This window comes from Amphiprion ocellaris, chromosome 9, assembly GCF_022539595.1.
Source record: "Amphiprion ocellaris isolate individual 3 ecotype Okinawa chromosome 9, ASM2253959v1, whole genome shotgun sequence".
NCBI lineage: Eukaryota > Metazoa > Chordata > Actinopteri > Pomacentridae > Amphiprion > Amphiprion ocellaris.
The window spans coordinates 718,568-736,358 of NC_072774.1; the positions used below are offsets into that span (position 1 = coordinate 718,568).

At 37.4% G+C, this 17,791-nt stretch overlaps 1 protein-coding gene across 1 annotated transcript; it reads right to left on the reverse strand.

Annotated features, from left to right (window-relative positions):
* Positions 1 to 1,622: 1,622 nt before the first annotated feature.
* Positions 1,623 to 6,941, reverse strand: uts2r3 (urotensin-2 receptor 3). Its single transcript, XM_023296168.3, has 2 exons — positions 6,378 to 6,941; positions 1,623 to 4,988 (listed from the first exon to the last, which is right to left on the reverse strand). Exon 2 carries the CDS (start codon positions 4,959 to 4,961, stop codon positions 3,855 to 3,857), a length of 1,107 nt encoding a protein of 368 aa, XP_023151936.1. The 5' UTR covers positions 4,962 to 4,988; positions 6,378 to 6,941; the 3' UTR covers positions 1,623 to 3,854.
* Between the last annotated feature and the right edge of the window lie 10,850 nt (positions 6,942 to 17,791).

Below are 17,791 nucleotides of genomic sequence, written 5' to 3' on the forward strand. Positions count from 1 at the left end.
TGCAGGTCTCTATGATGATATTTTCCTCCTTCATGTCGTTTCTGAGCCTCCATGTGTTTTCAGTTACCTGCAGTTTTTACCCAGAATGCCGAGCGGCGTCGCCACAGGAGGTGCTTCTGTTGTGACTTAATGTAAAATCCATCCAGAACCAACAGAGATTCATTCCACTCTGAGAGGAAAACAGTCCGTCTGTCAGACATGGAGGGAAATAAAGGGAATAATCTGTCTAGAAACACGGAGCAGCATCTCCATCCAAACTAAACCCTAAAGTTAAATTAATTTACTCTTTTAAAAAATTAGGAACTAAACTTACAAGATTTTTCCTGTATTTAAACATCCATTAAAAATGTTCTGAGTTATCTGAAAGAAAGTTCTATATTAAGGATTGAAAATTAGCCTCTTTTCCCTTGTTTCTTAAAATAAACTTCTAAAATTACATAAAAAAAACATTAACCTGCTTCTAACTGTAAAAAAAAATTAATAATATTTTTGACAACAAAATTACAAAATTAAATTAATTTTCACAGATATTTACTGTTATTTGAAAAAAAATCATATTAAGGATGGAAATATTTTTACAGATTTTCTCTTGTTTTATTAATTTTAAGATAAATTCTAATATTAAAAAATATAATTACAAATTATAAGAAATTTACAGATTTTCTCTGTTTTCTTAAATTACAGATAATTTCTGATAACATCATAGAAAAAAGGAATAGATTTATGCGCTGAAACTAAAGAAAAAGAAGCCAAATGTAAATAAAGTCGACAAGTAAAAGTAATTTGTGACAGTGAAAATCTGGCAGCAAAATTTCCCAAAAATACGTTTAAAAATAGTTTAACACTGTAATGTTAAAAAATAAATTAATAGGGGACATTGAAGAATCTTTTTTGTAACTTACTGTCAGAAAACGTCACATTTTACATCACAATTTTAATTTTTGCTGCAAAACAAAAATAGTAAAAACACAAAATTGTAAAACCAATGGAAAAAAAACTGCTAATATCTGCAAAATATAGTTTTTTTTAAAAACTGATTTAAATGTAAAATTGTATTTTTATCGTGGGTGAGGGTTCATATTTTTATTGTCAAATGTGAAATTTTCAATTATAAATCATTTGTTCTCTGGTTCAAGTCTCCTGATGCTGTTTTTGCATTTTATTTTTTTTGTAATAATTGAACCATGTAATTTATAATTTGTAATTTTACATTTGACCTTAAAAATATGAACCCTAACCCACTATGAAAATACAGTTTTACATTTAAATCAGCTTATAAAACATTATTTTGCAGATATTAGCTGTTTTTTTCCTGTTTTTTTAACATTACACTATTAAACCCTTTTTTAATGGTTTTTTTTTTTTGCACTTTTGCTGCCAAATTTTCATGTTTTTTCCACTTTCTGTCCCAGTAAAGAACCAGTAGAGACCAGATAAACTCATATTTACTATCTTAAACCCCAAAGTTCATCTAAAACCCTCAGAGTTTCTGGTTCTCACTTTTTCTTTCAACATTTTCTCGTCTGCAGCCAGACAGAAACCAAACCTCTTTTCTCCTCTTTCTGCTTCTGTCTTCAGATTCTTCACATCTGTGTTCAGCGTGAGAAACATTCGGCTTCACATCGAGTTTAAACGTCCAGAGAATCACACACAGACGTTCTTTTATTATCAGATATTAGAAACATCAGGCAAAGCTCCACATTGTTCTCAACAATCAGAACATTTCAAACCAACTTTAAGATTTTTAGAATAAAAGAAAACTCTTCCAGAGATTTTAGAGTTCAGGACAGAAAACTAAAGACGGTTAAACAAAATCCATTGAGTCAACAAACGGAAAAGTCTCGACTAGACGAGACCGAAAACAAACGTCTTCAAGCAGAAGTGCTTCCTGGTTCTCCTGAAATATTCAGTTTATGGATGAAACGTTCATCTCCAGTCGGCATTTAAAAACCTTTGTCATGCTGCAAAAAACATTAGTTTAAACATTTAAAAAGCTGATTATCATCGTGTAAACCTGCCGTCACCAAAATATGTGATATGATTTATTATTCATGGTTTTAAAAAGGGCTGAACAACTATTAGAAAGACCTCTGTGACAAAATATGACCTTTTTTGACAATAATTTACATAAATAAAGCGCCTTTCATGTCAAAGTGAGAACAGATTTCTAGTATTGAATGTGGTGCGTCACTCTAAAGGGGTGAATATTGACACCAAATACTAGAAATCAAGGAGAGGATGACTGATAATCAAAAAGATGCATTAAGATTTACATAAATATATAACAAAAAGGACTCTTTCATATCAAAGTGAGAACAGATTGAAAGTTTTGAGTTACTTTAAAGGAGTTAAAACTTCTGCAATCACTAATTTTATGTTTTATATTTTTACTTAACTGACATTTTATAAAAATCTGTTCTCACTTTGACATGAAAGAATCTTGTTTGTAAATTATTGTGGAAATTCAACTTTTTGACTAAAATTTCCCCCCAAAAAAGACTCTTTGGTGTAAAAGTGAGAACAGATTTCTAGTGTTAAATGTGGTGAGGGGTTAAAACTTAAGCAGTTGCTGATTTTATGTTTGACATTCTTATTTAACTGACATTACCTTGTAGAAATCTGTTTTCACTTTGACATGAAAGAGTCTTTTTTGGTAAATTATTGTCTAATTAAGCTGATGCAATTTTTTAAAAAAACTTCAGCTGATCTATTTTTGCAGGACTGATATCAATGAAAGTTGCTGCAAAACCAAATAATTTAAACGTTTTAAAGCAAATTTTCCTGTAAACTTGGTCTCTGGCTGCATTTTTAAAATGTTTTATCATTAAAGGTTGAAAAAGAACTGAAAGATTACTGATTTTAAACAGCAGCAGCTGAAAGGAAAAACTATCAGTCATTTTTAAGATTCCTGTTTCCTCCTCAGATGTTTTTTTTTTTAAATCTTTCAGCTCTACTTTGGAATACTTTCATCAGGAGACGTTTTCTGACTCAGATTGTCGTTTTGCTACTTCTGGTTTTTCTACAAAGTGCTTTCCTCATTTCTGCTCCTCAGTCTTCAGACCGAGTCCAGGGTCTTTGGTTCTGGAGTTCTAAAGTTTTAATCTAAACGCCCTCATGTCCCAACATCCCTCAGACCCGGTTCTTGGATCTACAGTTCTGGGTTCAACTGGTCTGTTTCTACTGATCCGGTTCTACGGTTCTGGGTTCTGCTGGTCCATTTCTACTGGTCCGGTTCTACTGGTCCGGTTCTACGGTTCTGGGTTCTGCTGGTCCATTTCTACTGGTCCGGTTCTATTAGTCCAGTTCTATGGTTCTGGGTTCTGCTGGTCCATTTCTACTGGTCCGGTTCTACTGGTCCAGTTCTATGGTTCTGGGTTCTGCTGGTCCATTTCTACTGGTCCGGTTCTACTGGTCCAGTTCTATGGTTCTGGGTTCTGCTGGTCCATTTCTACTGGTCCGGTTCTACTGATCCAGTTCTATGGTTCTGGGTTCTGCTGGTCCATTTCTACTGGTCCGGTTCTACTGGTCCGGTTCTACGGTTCTGGGTTCAACTGGTCCATTTCTACTGGTCTGGTTCTACTGGTCCAGTTCTATGGTTCTGGGTTCTACTGGTCTGGTTCTACTGGTCCGGTTCTACGGTTCTGGGTTCTACTGGTCTGGATTCTACTGGTCTGGTTCTACTGGTCCAGTTCTACGGTTCTGGGTTCTACTGGGCTGGTTCTACTGGTCTGGTTCTACAGTTCTGGGTCCTACTGGTCTGGTTCTGCTGGTCCAGTTCTGCTGGTCAGGTTCTGGGTTCTACTAGTCCGATTCTGGGTTCTACTGGTCCGGTTCTGCTGGTCCGGTTTTGGGTTCTACTGGTCCGGGCTGCTCTTCCTGCAGAGCTGCTTGGCCGACGCTGGCGCCTGCCAGTTGCGTTTCCGTTTCCCGGTCAGCAGCGTGTAGAAGAACGGGTTCACGCAGGAGTTCCCGTACGTCAGTCCGGTCAGGATCCGGTTCACCGTCACCTGGGTTCCCACCGGTACCGTCCGCAGCATGTCGGGCTGGTAGAGAGGCAGCAGCTGCCAGACCCAGAAGGGCAGGAAACAGGCCCAGAAGGCCAGAACGATGCCCAGGATGAGCAGCAGGACTTTGGGTTTGGGGGCTCTGGGGGGACAGGCTACGCCGCCCCCGCTGGCCCAGGCCGGCCGGGTCTGGGAGACCCAGTAGAGCCGACCCAGGGTGGCGTACAGAGCCCCGATGGCCAGACCCGGTCCCAGGATGCTGGTGCAGAACAGGACGCTGAGGTAGGCTTTGGAGCTCTGCTCGTCCCAGGCAGGAACACAGAGCCGGCCCTGCTGGTCCTCCCCGTCCTCCAGGTGGAGGGTGATCATCATTGGCAGGCTCAGCGCCACCGCCAGCCCCCAGGACACCCCCACCCGCAGCAGACCCGACGACGACGACGAGGCGTGCAGCGGGCGGGCCACGGCCCGGTACCGGTCCAGGCTCATGGCGGTGAGCGTGAAGATGGAGGCGTGCATGGTCAGCAGGTCCAGGCTCAGCAGCAGCCGGCAGCCCGGCTCCCCGAAGGCCCAGCCGGACCCAAGGCTGTCGTACACAATGAACGGAGCCGTGAACAGGTAGAGCAGGTCGGCCAGGGCCAGACTCAGCACCTGGAGGTGGAGGGAGGAGGAGGACGACGACGAGGGGGAGGAGGAAGGAGAGGAGGAGCCGGCGAGGCAGGACGGGACAGGAAGTCTGGACAGAAGTCCTCTTCTCCTCCGGCCTCTCCGACGCCTCAGCAGCAGAACCAGAGTGTAAATGTTCCCCAAGATCCCCAGCAGGGAGAGCAGCGACAGCAGGGAGCAGAACAGAACCGTGGAGGCCAAGCTGGGAGATGGAGAGATGGAGGGAGAGGAGGAGGGCAGGGAGAAGTTAGGGATGAAGGGAGAGGGTGGAGGTAGAGAAGAAGACAGCTCCATGATCTGAAGGTGTTAGAAGATCAGAGGCTGAATGGATGGATGGATTATAGATGGATGGATGGATTATAAATGGATGGATGGATGGATGATGGATCGATAGATGGATGGATGGATAGACGGATGGATGGATGGATGGTTGGATAGATGATAGATGGATGGATTATAAATGGATGGATGGATGGATGGATGGATGGATGAACGGATGGATGGATGGATCGATAGATGGATGGATGGATGAACGGATGGATGGATGGATGGATGGATGGATGAGGAAAAAGAGACAGATGGAGCAAAACACAAAAACAAAATCTTTTAGTTTTCTGAAGCTTTGATTTGTTCATTTTTTAAAATTTCTTTAATTCAGAACAACAGAAATCTAAGGTGAGTCTCTGACTCCGATTTATTCTGATTTTAAATTAAATAAATTTCCATAAACCGGAAGCTGTCAGCTGTCCGGATGGTTTATGTTCCAGAACCAACGTGCTCAGCCCTCCTGGTTTACGGCTTCTCTGTTCAGGTTTTAAGGAAATAATTGGATTTTCAGAGCAGGAGGGCTCCAATTGAAGGCTGTAAATCTGAGTCAAACCTCCTGTTTCTCCTGAAGGTCAACAGTTGGGCAACAATTGGTCTAAAGAGGAGCTTCGAGCGAATCTGAAGGGGGGAAAAAAATGTCGTTTATTTTTACGTTTTTACGCACAAATTTTACGCACCGCTGGTTTGGATCCGGATTGGAAATGTGGCATTATTTAGTTTTAATTTCGTGTAATTTTAATTCTAGAGCATAAAGTAAAACTCCAGACAGTTCTTTTGCCAGTTGTTGGCGCAGCTCAGCTCTAGAGATGGAATCTGCCGCCACTTCAAAGCCGCCGTGGGGAGTCGGACAGAACCGGCAGCGGTGCCACACGGTGACCCGGGCGGCTCCGGGGTTAAGAGCTGCTGTTGAACTCTGGAGGAGCAGCAGAAACCCCCCGCGGAGCTGCGAGCCTCCAAACGTTACCGGCTCGCTTTAAATAAAGTCCCTGCTGGGCCTCGACCGTCGGGAAGTTTCCACTGTTTTCGATCCTCCGAGAGAAAATCCTTCGATGCGTAAAATGCGCAAATGTTAAAAAAATTGAAGTCATTCTGGCTGTTAATAATAATTAATATTTAATTTAAGGAGTTTAAAGCATTTAGGAGTTTAATACGTAAATATTAAACTGTAGAAGAAGTGATTCCTTTTGAGACGCTGCTGAAAACACTTTAAACTGCTGCGTGAAAAGGCCTTCGGTGTCCAAATCAACGCGTAAAAACACGATTATAATCCACATTTCTACATCTACATATCACATATTAACAGTCAATTATTATACAGATCTATAAATTAAAGTTTCTATTATCAATAATATTAAAGATTATTACTTCAGATTAAAGACTTACTTCACAAGCGTTTCATCCCAGAAAGTAGGAAAAAATAAAAATCCACGGATTGGTTTGGTGGAAAAACTCAGGTCCCATTTTAAAATCTCCAAATCTTCTTCCCTCCTCAGACAGAACCAGAGTTTGTTGTTTATCTCCAGCTGGAGGAGATCGTTCAGGAGTTCTGATCTCTGTCTGTTCAGCCCTCAGCTCGGTCTGGATGAATCTGAGCCTCCAGAGGATCGTGTCTGTGTGGAGAGGAGGTGGGAGGATCGTCCTGCATATTAACTTCTGCTGCGTCTCCAGCGTTTTAAATCTGATATTTTTATTCATTAGAAGCAGCAGAATTTACAGCCCAAAGCCTCCTGATCATAGGTTCCATTTATCCCGACATTCTGTGGTCGGTTTAAAAATATTCTGAGTGATTTAAACTCAGATGAAGTTCAGATTTTCAGCCACATTTCGGGAGTTTTACAGAAAGTCTGATAGCTCTCTGATGGTTTTAATACCTCTGAGAACAGCAGCCATAAATCTCAGAGGGAGCTCAGAAACTTCTGCCCATAAATGGAACCAGAACATGAAAATCTGGCAAATAATCAGATCCAAGATCAGCAGGTAGAACCGTGGAGCTCTGGAAGCAGCAGATCTGTTCTAAATTATAAAGAAAGAAAGAAAACAGGTTTACTCTGGAGTCATTCTGCTGGTTGACTCTAAAATGTGGTGAAGAAGATCAGCTGTTTGTGTGGTTTTCAAAATAAAATGATGCTTTTATTGTTCAAACTTAGAAGTTAGAATTAAAAACAAGACAAAACGAGACAAACGACACGAAACAAAAGAGACAAAAAAATTACAATGCGCCAAAAACGAGACAAAAAATGACAAAAGCGAGAAACAAAACGACAAAAAAATAGATAAACAACACAAGTGGGACAAAACAGACACAAAATGACAAAAACAATGCTCAAAACAGCCAATAAAGCAAAACACAAAATGACAAAATAAGACAAAAAACACCAGCGAGACAAAAAGGAAACACAAAACGAAAAAAACATGAGAGACGTGACAAAATTCAGACAAAAAAGATTAAAAAAAAAAAGAACAAACCAAAATATACAAAAATGAAAATCTAAAAAGGACAAAAGTCAGTCAAAAAACAACTATTCAGCCATCATCACTGAGCTGCTGGTTCTTTAATGATCTGAGCTTCATCTTCATGTTTAAAATCCAGCAGGGAGAAAAGATTTAACTGAAATATTCACTATAAAAAAACCCAGAGAAAACTGTGAAAGTCTGGCAGCAAGAAGAGCAGAAAAAATAACATTAGAAACACTGAAAAACAGAAAAATGGATCATAAATACATGTAAAAATATAAGGATATTTTAACTGATTTGAATAGAATAAAGTTGTGTAATTTATTCCAGTCAGGGATTGTAAAGAAGCAGATCAGCTTTTGCAGTTTAGGTCCAATTATTTAGAGTTAATATGTAAAATAAGATTTTTCTACACTATTTTTTTTTCTTTTCACGATAATATTTGCCAGAACACTTCCGTAAAGCTACCGTAAAATATTTTCTTCATTTATGGTAAAAAAAAAAAAAAAGTATCGATACTGTTGGTTTTATGGTTAAAAAAACATGCTTCATTCCATATTTTACTGGAAAAAAATAATAAAAGTTTTAACCTTTAAAAACTGGAAAATTTACATAAAAATACCAAATAAAATAAAGGTTTTGTGCCTTATTATAAATATTACAGCATTTTCCCATCATCAGCACAACAACTAGTTTAGGTAGAGGAGACTAGTTTAGGTAGAAGAGACTAGTTTAGGTAGAAGAGACTAGTTTAGGTAGAAGAGACGAGTTTAGGTAGAGGAGACGAGTTTAGGTAGAGGAGACTAGTTTAGGCAGAAGAGACGAGTTTAGGTAGAGGAGACTAGTTTAGATAGAGGAGACTAGTTTAGGCAGAAGAGACTAGTTTAGGTAGAAGAGACGAGTTTAGGTAGAAGAGACGAGTTTAAGTAGAGGAGACGAGTTTAGGTAGAGGAGACTAGTTTAGGCAGAAGAGACTAGTTTAGATAGAGGAGACTAGTTTAGGCAGAAGAGACTAGTTTAGGTAGAAGAGACTAGTTTAGGTAGAAGAGACGAGTTTAGGTAGAGGCGACTAGTTTAGATAGAGGAGACTAGTTTAGGCAGAAGAGACTAGTTTAGGTAGAAGAGACGAGTTTAGGTAGAGGAGACTAGTTTAGATAGAGGAGACTAGTTTAGGTAGAGGAGACTAGTTTAGATAGAGGAGACTAGTTTAGATAGAGGAGACTAGTTTAGATAGAGGAGACTAGTTTAGGTAGAGGAGACTAGTTTAGGCAGAAGAGACTAGTTTAGATAGAGGAGACTAGTTTAGGTAGAAGAGACTAGTTAGATAGAGGAGACTAGTTTAGGCAGAAGAGACTAGTTTAGATAGAGGAGACTAGTTTAGGCAGAAGAGACTAGTTTAGGTAGAAGAGACTAGTTTAGGTAGAAGAGACGAGTTTAGGTAGAGGAGACTAGTTTAGATAGAGGAGACTAGTTTAGGCAGAAGAGACTAGTTTAGGTAGAAGAGACGAGTTTAGGTAGAGGAGACTAGTTTAGATAGAGGAGACTAGTTTAGGTAGAGGAGACTAGTTTAGATAGAGGAGACTAGTTTAGATAGAGGAGACTAGTTTAGGTAGAGGAGACTAGTTTAGGCAGAAGAGACTAGTTTAGATAGAGGAGACTAGTTTAGGTAGAAGAGACTAGTTAGATAGAGGAGACTAGTTTAGGCAGAAGAGACTAGTTTAGGTAGAGGAGACGAGTTTAGGTAGAGGAGACTAGTTTAGGTAGAAGAGACTAGTTTAGGTAGAAGAGACGAGTTTAGGTAGAAGAGACTAGTTTAGGTAGAGGAGACTAGTTTAGATAGAGGAGACTAGTTTAGATAGTGGAGACTAGTTTAGGTAGAAGAGACTAGTTTAGATAGAAGAGACTAGTTTAGGCAGAAGAGACTAGTTTAGATAGAGGAGACTAGTTTAGATAGAGGAGACTAGTTTAGGCAGAAGAGACTAGTTTAGGTAGAAGAGACAAGTTTAGGTAGAAGAGACTAGTTTAGGTAGAAGAGACGAGTTTAGGTAGAAGAGACGAGTTTAGGTAGAGGAGACTAGTTTAGGTAGAGGAGACTAGTTTAGGTAGAGGAGACTAGTTTAGATAGAGGAGACTAGTTTAGGCAGAAGAGACTAGTTTAGATAGAGGAGACGAGTTTAGATAGAGGAGACGAGTTTAGAGTTCATGTATAAATTCCACTTTTTTCTGTTTCTTTACCAGCTGCTATTATTTGTAATTTATCAAAACGGGGAAAAATCTGTCTAAAACAGGCAATTGTTAAATGATTTGAAACCTCCATGTTTTACAGTGTGTTGGATAATAATAATAGTGATCTAATTTAACGTATAAAAGCATCATCCAACAGAAACAGGTCGATCTGATTGACTCTGACTTCTGCGGATTGTTTTCTGCTTGGAACCTGGAAACAGTGAACCTGAGGAACCTGAGTTTAGTCTGGCGGAGGTGGAACTGTTCTGGTGACGCACCGACGTTCTCCAGCTCAGACCCAAAGTCAACACCTCCGGACCCACGGAGGAAATGAATTACCCAGCATGCTCTATGCCAGCCTCAGGAGGCCGAGCTAGATGTGACTGAGCCAGGAACACGTGTGGAGGAGGAGGAGGAGGAGGCGTCATACGTGTGCTGCAGAACACGAGACAGACAGACAGCAGTAAAGGACATGAGGTCACCACAGGGAGTCAAGAATTCAACACATACCAGAGCCTGGAGGGCAGAAAATACCAGAGAGGAATAGTTTAGATACTGAGGATTAGTTTAGATCCAGAGGACTAGTTTAGATAGAGAGGACTAGTTTAGATACTGAGGACTAGTTTAGATCCAGAGGACTAGTTTAGATAGAGAGGACTAGTTTAGATACTGAGGACTAGTTTAGATCCAGAGGACTAGTTTAGATAGAGAGGACTAGTTTAGATACTGAGGACTAGTTTAGATCCAGAGGACTAGTTTAGATAGAGAGGACTAGTTTAGATACTGAGGATTAGTTTAGATCCAGAGGACTAGTTTAGATAGAGAGGACTAGTTTAGATACTGAGGATTAGTTTAGATCCAGAGGACTAGTTTAGATAGAGAGGACTAGTTTAGATACTGAGGACTAGTTTAGATCCAGAGGACTAGTTTAGATACTGAGGACTAGTTTAGATTCTGAGAATTAGTTTAGATCCAGAGGACTAGTTTAGATAGAGAGGACTAGTTTAGACTCGTTTAGATACTGAGGACTAGTTTAGATAGAGAGGACTAGTTTAGACTCGTTTAGATACTGAGGACTAGTTTAGATACTGAGGACTAGTTTAGATAGAGAGGACTAGTTTAGACTCATTTAGATACTGAGGACTAGTTTAGATACTGAGGACTAGTTTAGACTTGTTTAGATACAGAGGACTAGTTTAGATACTGAGGATTAGTTTAGATCCAGAGGACTAGTTTAGATAGAGAGGACTAGTTTAGATACTGAGGACTAGTTTAGATCCAGAGGACTAGTTTAGATAGAGAGGACTAGTTTAGATACTGAGGACTAGTTTAGATCCAGAGGACTAGTTTAGATAGAGAGGACTAGTTTAGATACTGAGGATTAGTTTAGATCCAGAGGACTAGTTTAGATAGAGAGGACTAGTTTAGATACTGAGGACTAGTTTAGATCCAGAGGACTAGTTTAGATACTGAGGACTAGTTTAGATTCTGAGAATTAGTTTAGATCCAGAGGACTAGTTTAGATAGAGAGGACTAGTTTAGACTCGTTTAGATACTGAGGACTAGTTTAGATAGAGAGGACTAGTTTAGACTCGTTTAGATACTGAGGACTAGTTTAGATACTGAGGACTAGTTTAGATAGAGAGGACTAGTTTAGACTCATTTAGATACTGAGGACTAGTTTAGATACTGAGGACTAGTTTAGACTTGTTTAGATACAGAGGACTAGTTTAGATACTGAGGACTAGTTTAGATAGAGAGGACTAGTTTAGACTCATTTAGATACTGAGGACTAGTTTAGATACTGAGGACTAGTTTAGACTTGTTTAGATACAGAGGACTAGTTTAGATACTGAGGACTAGTTTAGATATTAAAGACCAGTTTAGATGGAAAAGATTAGTTTAGCTAAGACTAGTTTAGGTAGAGGAGATTAGTTTAAGTACAAAAGGTTAGTTTAGATATTGAAGACAGGAGGGTAGAAAATACCAGGACACGTGCAGAGGACTAGTTTAGATATTAAAGATTAGTTTTAGTTGAGAAGACTAGTTTAGGTACAAAAATAGTTTAGGTAGAGAAAAACTACTTTAGACATCAAAGATTAGTTTTAGGTAGAAAAGATTAGTTCAGATATTAGCGGATAGTTTGGGTAGAGAAGACTGGTTTAGGTATAAAAATGATTTAAGATAGAAACGATAATTTGGTGTAAAAGAAAAGTAAAACATTTTTAATGATGCTTTGCAGATATTTCCCCATTTGTTTTATTACAAATAATGTGTGAGCTGTGGAACCAGGAAGCAGATATTTCTGAACTTTAATATGCAAACGTTTTTTTTAAAAATGATGGGAGGAGAGTGGAGCTGCTGTTCAGATCGTTAATCAGACTCTTGATCTGATTTCTAATTAAATTAACGGAGCTGCTTCTGACCTGCACAGTTTATTAATGAATCTCCAGAAGCTGTGAGGAGAAAAGCTCTGAAAACCTGTGCTGATGTTGTGAAGAACAGTCAGAAATCACCACAAAGTTCTATAGATTTTATTTGATTTTAAATCTACAAACTAAATGTGTATATTTATCATTTTACCATTAACTTTGCTGCTCCAACCATAAAATCCAACAACTACAAGTTAAGATTTTAAAGAAATAATCGTTATTTGCTGTCGCTTGCATTAATGATTTTAACTATCAATAAATCTGCTTGTTTTTGTTATCTATTCATCATTTAGTCTATAAAATGTAAGAAAATACCAGCACTGCATTGATTAGTTGATTATTTATCAACTATGAAATTAATCACCAACTATATTAATCTTCAGTTTGAGGAATTTTCTCATAAAAACATTAAACTCTGTGTTTGCAGCTTCTTTAATGTGAATATTTTCTGGTTTCTTTCCTCCTTTTGTGACATTTAACTGAATATCTTTGGACAAAACGAGACTCTGATCCACATTTTTCATCATTTTCGAGAAATAATTAATCGATTAAACCAAAAAATAATCAACAATAACAATAATAATTTGTTTCAGGCCCAAAAAAAGTAATAAAATGTGTAAAATCCTTTCTTTTCCTGTAATAGGGAAGCTCTTTTTACTTGGTGTTTATGAATGATCCCATTGATAAATTCCCAGATGTAGTTTCATGAACAGAGGAACTTTATTATCTCCTGTTGCAGACCACGGCTGACAGTCGATGGATGACGTTGGAGTCTTTCCACTAAACTGATGAACTTCATTACACTAATTGTTTGTCACATAAGAAACGCTCTGCAGAGTCAAGATCCTGCCGAGACCAAAATGATTCATCCTGAAGCCAACTTCAAATGTTCCCAACTGGTTTCTTCTAGCTGCGGATAAGAGAAACAGGAGAAAAAACACAGAAATCAGAAACCGGTCTAAAACCAGGACCAAAACCAAACCTAAACCAGTCTAAAAAAGGTTCAGAACCAGTCAGAATACAGTCTGGAACCAGTCCTTAACCAGAACTGAAACCAATTTTAGAAACAACCCTAAACCAGTCCTAAAAACGTCAACAACCAGGATCAAAACCAAACCTAAACTGCTCCTTTAAAAAGCGAAGACCCTCCTAAGACAGCCCCAAATAAATCTAAAACCAGGACCAAAGTCAAACTTAATTACCCCTAAAAATAGTCCAAGACCCCCCAAGACAGTCTGAAACCAGTTCAGAAGCACTTCTAGAAAGCCCCAGAGCATGATATTGCCACCTCCATGCTTGATGGTAGATTTGGTGTTCTTTGGGTTAAACTTCAGCTTTTGGTCCATCTGACCTCAGAACTTTCCTCCAGAAGGTCTTTTCTTTGTCCATGTGATCAGCCGCAAATCATACACGATACATTTAAGGAGTGTCGGAATGTTGAAAATCTGTGGATTCTTTTTAGTTTTACAGTTTCTGGTTGATAACTGATGGAAAATGTAGTTATGTAGTGTCTCATTTCTGTTGTTTTGTGCCTCGTTTGGTCATTTTATGCAGCATTTTGGTTGTTTTATGTGTGCTGTGTTCCAGCAGCTTCTCACTGAGGGTTCTTGGTTGACTCTTGACCTCCTGACCAATGGTCTCTCAGCAGCTGGTGGTAGTTTGTGTTTTCTTCCTGATGGTGGCAGCAACACAACTGGACCATGAACTTTATTCTGACAAACTGATGATTTTGGATCTGAAGCTACTTAGAAATGGCTCCAAGACTTTCCTCCTGTAGAGTTTGAGACTAATGAGTGGATCTGATGGTTCTATTTAAACTGGATCAGAAGAGTCAGCAGCTGTAGTCGACTGGGATCACTCATGAGAAGTTAAGAGACCGTGAAACTAGGAAGAAAGAAAAAAATGCAAAATCCTGTAACTGTATGTATATCTCTGATCCAACAGATTTAGTCACGTTTCTAGGAGACCCTCAATAGATCTATGAAAGAACCAAAATATTATTATGACAAAGATTCATGAGTTTCAATGATTCCATCAGAGAAAATTCAGAGTCCTAGGAGGTTAGGCCTTTAACTCAGAGAACACCAAACTTACTGTCAAGCATGGTGGTGGCAGTATCATGCTATGAGGGCAATGTCTAGAATCACTTAAAGCTTTTGAAAAACAACTCAGTTTGTCCAATATGACTAAAAAGAAGATCCAAAATCTGTGAAAATAGTCCAAAGTTGAATTAAAAATGGTCCAAATTTACTCAATAATTGTCCAAAATGACTCAGTTGATCTTAAATAAGACATAAATTATAGATGATTGTTTATTTGTCACAAAGATTCATGTGTTTTAATGATTTTCCATCATAGAAAATCCAGACTTAAAGGAGTCAGTGGAGACTACAGACTAACATGTGGTGTTTGTGGATGGATGGAAGCTTCAGTTTGTGTTTTTGGGGCTTCACTGTTTCTTTGTTTCTGCCTGGAGGTTAAAATCTCGCTCCCGTTTCCATTTATTCTGCGTATGTTGATGTGTTTATGTGGCGATAAAGATCCGGTCCAATCAGCCGTCGGTATCAGACCTCCTCCAGTAAAGTGTTAACCTCCTCCATCCCTTCATTCCGTTAATTAGATGCAGCGTCTCTGCTTGATTAAATGGGTGGACGTTTCCTCGATGACGGACGTCTGATGATGAATTATTGATCCGTCCAGCGACCCCCCTCTCCTCCTGTCAGCTCATTAAACTCCTTCTGTTTCCTCTGAATAAAGAGTCTGATTTCTGCTCATCGTTTCCTTTAATCTGCCTTTTCTGTTAGATCTAGAATTACTGACATTAAATAAACAATTGAGGGACAGAAAGCAACGTTTTGTTGATAATTTTCACCACTTTTTAAAGCAACAAAAGCAAAAATGCACTGATTTTGTCGGTGTTATAAAACACTAAATCAGGCTGAATGATTTCAGAATGATATTTCACATTTATTTTCTGTTGATTAGTCACCATTTAACAGATTTAAAACAGCGATGAAGCATTTAGAACATGAGAAGTTATAAAAATGATTAAATTCTATTATTGATTTCTCCATTTATTCACTATTTGTATGTTTTTGTCTAATCTGGCATTTAGTACCTGATTTTTAAAATATTTTCTTATTTTGCTTTTATGATTTTGACTTATTTTGTTCCTTTCATTTGTTTTATGTCACTTTATTATTTTTTAGGATTTTTTTAAAATAATAGTTATCATTTAGTATTATTTTTGGCTTTTTATAATTTTCACTGTTATTTTATTCCTTTCATTTGTCCTATGTCACTTGCTTTATTATTATTATTATTATTATTATTATTATTATTATTATTATTATTATTATTATTATTATTATTATTATTATTATTATTATTATTATTGTTATTATGAATTTTATAATTTTATTTTATTTTATTCTTTTAATCTGTCTTATATCACTCAATTTATTACTATTATTGTTATTATTATCATTATTTTATCTTTAATAATTTAGACTAATGGTGAATCTGGTCTTTCCTCTTTCTATTTATTATTTATGATTATTTTATTATTTATTTATAGCATGATGTTGGTGTTTTTATTGTTTTATTGTCTTTTTTACTTTTATTTATAGAAAAGGTGTTTTATAAATGAAGTCAGGCTGATTTATTCTACTGATCTAAAGCTGTGACTGATAGAGCAGAAATGTATATTAAATTTTATTTTATGGCACATTTTAGACAAATTAAATGGAACACCCAAAGCTTTGAGGATAAAATGGACAAAATTTCAGTCAAAATTCACTAAAACTAGTAATAGTAATAACAATAATGAAGCATGATACAGGACAGAAGGCAGGAAAAAATAAAAGTCCAAATTAATAAAAGCAAAATAAGAAAAGATTTTAAAAATGAACTACTAAACAAAAGATTAATGAGACAAAAATATGCAAATAAGGCAATAAATAGAGAAATACATCAATAAAACAGATTAAAATGTGTAAATAAATAGAAGAAGTCTGAGTTCAAAGGTCTGGAATTACTGTGAGTTTTTATTCTGACCTTTAACTGAAATAAAAATCTGAAGCCTCATAAATAAAATAACATCTGATAAACACCTTTAAGAGCTTCATAAACTCATAAAATGATCCTAAAATCACTTCTAAGTGGGACAGAGGATGAGTTATTTCATATTTATTTGCTTTAAACAGAGAATATAATCCTACATCTAATGAATAATATAAAACACATTCTGGATGTGGACTAATCTGTGGTTTTGTGTTTCGTTTCAGCTCATATCTGATGAATCGTCGTCGCCTCCAGACGTGGTTTTGTTGAATCTGTGAGCTCAGGAGTCGGATCAACTTTTCACAGCTTCATGTGGAGGTTAGAAAAACAGCAGCAGGAGCAGAAACAACAGGAGCAGGAGCCGCCGGGACGATTAACGGCTCGAATATCCAACAAAATCTGAAGCTGCAGCCAGAAATCTGTTAGTCCTCAATTATTAGATCGATCTACCAACGATTTCATCATCAGTTCATCAGCTGGAGGCTTTTATTTCCTCCTCTGTGACGGTAAACTGAAGATCTTTGGACTAAACCAGACATTTGAGGAAACTCTGATCCACATTTTTCAACATTTTTGGTCCAAATCCAGAAAATAATTGACACTAAAAAGAATTCTAGTCTAGTTTAGCTCCAGTTGGACTCCTGATGTAGTTTGTTTGTGGTGGTTTCAGCAGGAATCCAAGAGAAACTACCATTAAATCTGGATTTTAACCTTCTTCAGGGCAAAAACTAACAATTATTTTCATTCAGATGATTAGTTTCTGGATTATTTTTATTGTTTTGTCTCTAAAACATCTCAGGATGGTGAAAATGTCCATCAGAGTCTTTAAAAGTCTTTTTTAGTTCAACCATCACTCAGAAACTGAGTTAAACTAAATTAGAGCTGCAATGATTAATCGATTAGTGTCAATTATTAAAATCAGAGGCAGCGAAGCAGTTTGAGTATTTCTGTTTGATAAAAACAGTCTAAATTCTGTGATTTCAGCTCCTTAAATGTGAATATTTTCTGGTTTCTTTCCTCTGTGACAGTAAACTGAAGATCTTTGGACTAAATACATTTGAGGAAACTCTGATCCACATTTTTCACCAATTAAAGACATTTTTGGAGACAAAACAACAACAAAAACAATTTATTGTAGTTTGTTTTTGGTGGAACATCTGATTTATTTAACATGAATCCCAGAGAAACTCCTATTAATTCTATATTTCTGGTCTTTTTAGTGCAACAACAACAAAATATTTTCTTATTAGGATTATTTTCATGGTTTTGTGTCTAAAACATCTCAGGATGGTGAAAATGTCCATCAGAGTCTTAAAACCAAACATGACGTCTTTAAGAAACTCAGTTAACCATCTAGAGCTGCAACGATATTAATCAGTTAGTTGTCAACTATAAATTTAAATGCCAACTAATCTGATATTAGACTAATCGGTTTGAGTCATTTTCTAAATAAAAACAGTCTAAATTCAGTGATTTCAGCTCCTTAAATGTGAATATTTTCTGGTTTCTTTCCTCTGTCACAGTAAACTGAAGATCTTTGGACTAAACCAGACATTTGAGGAAACTCTGATCCATGAATCCAGAAAATCAACAATGAAACTCATCATCTCCAGTAAAAAGCTG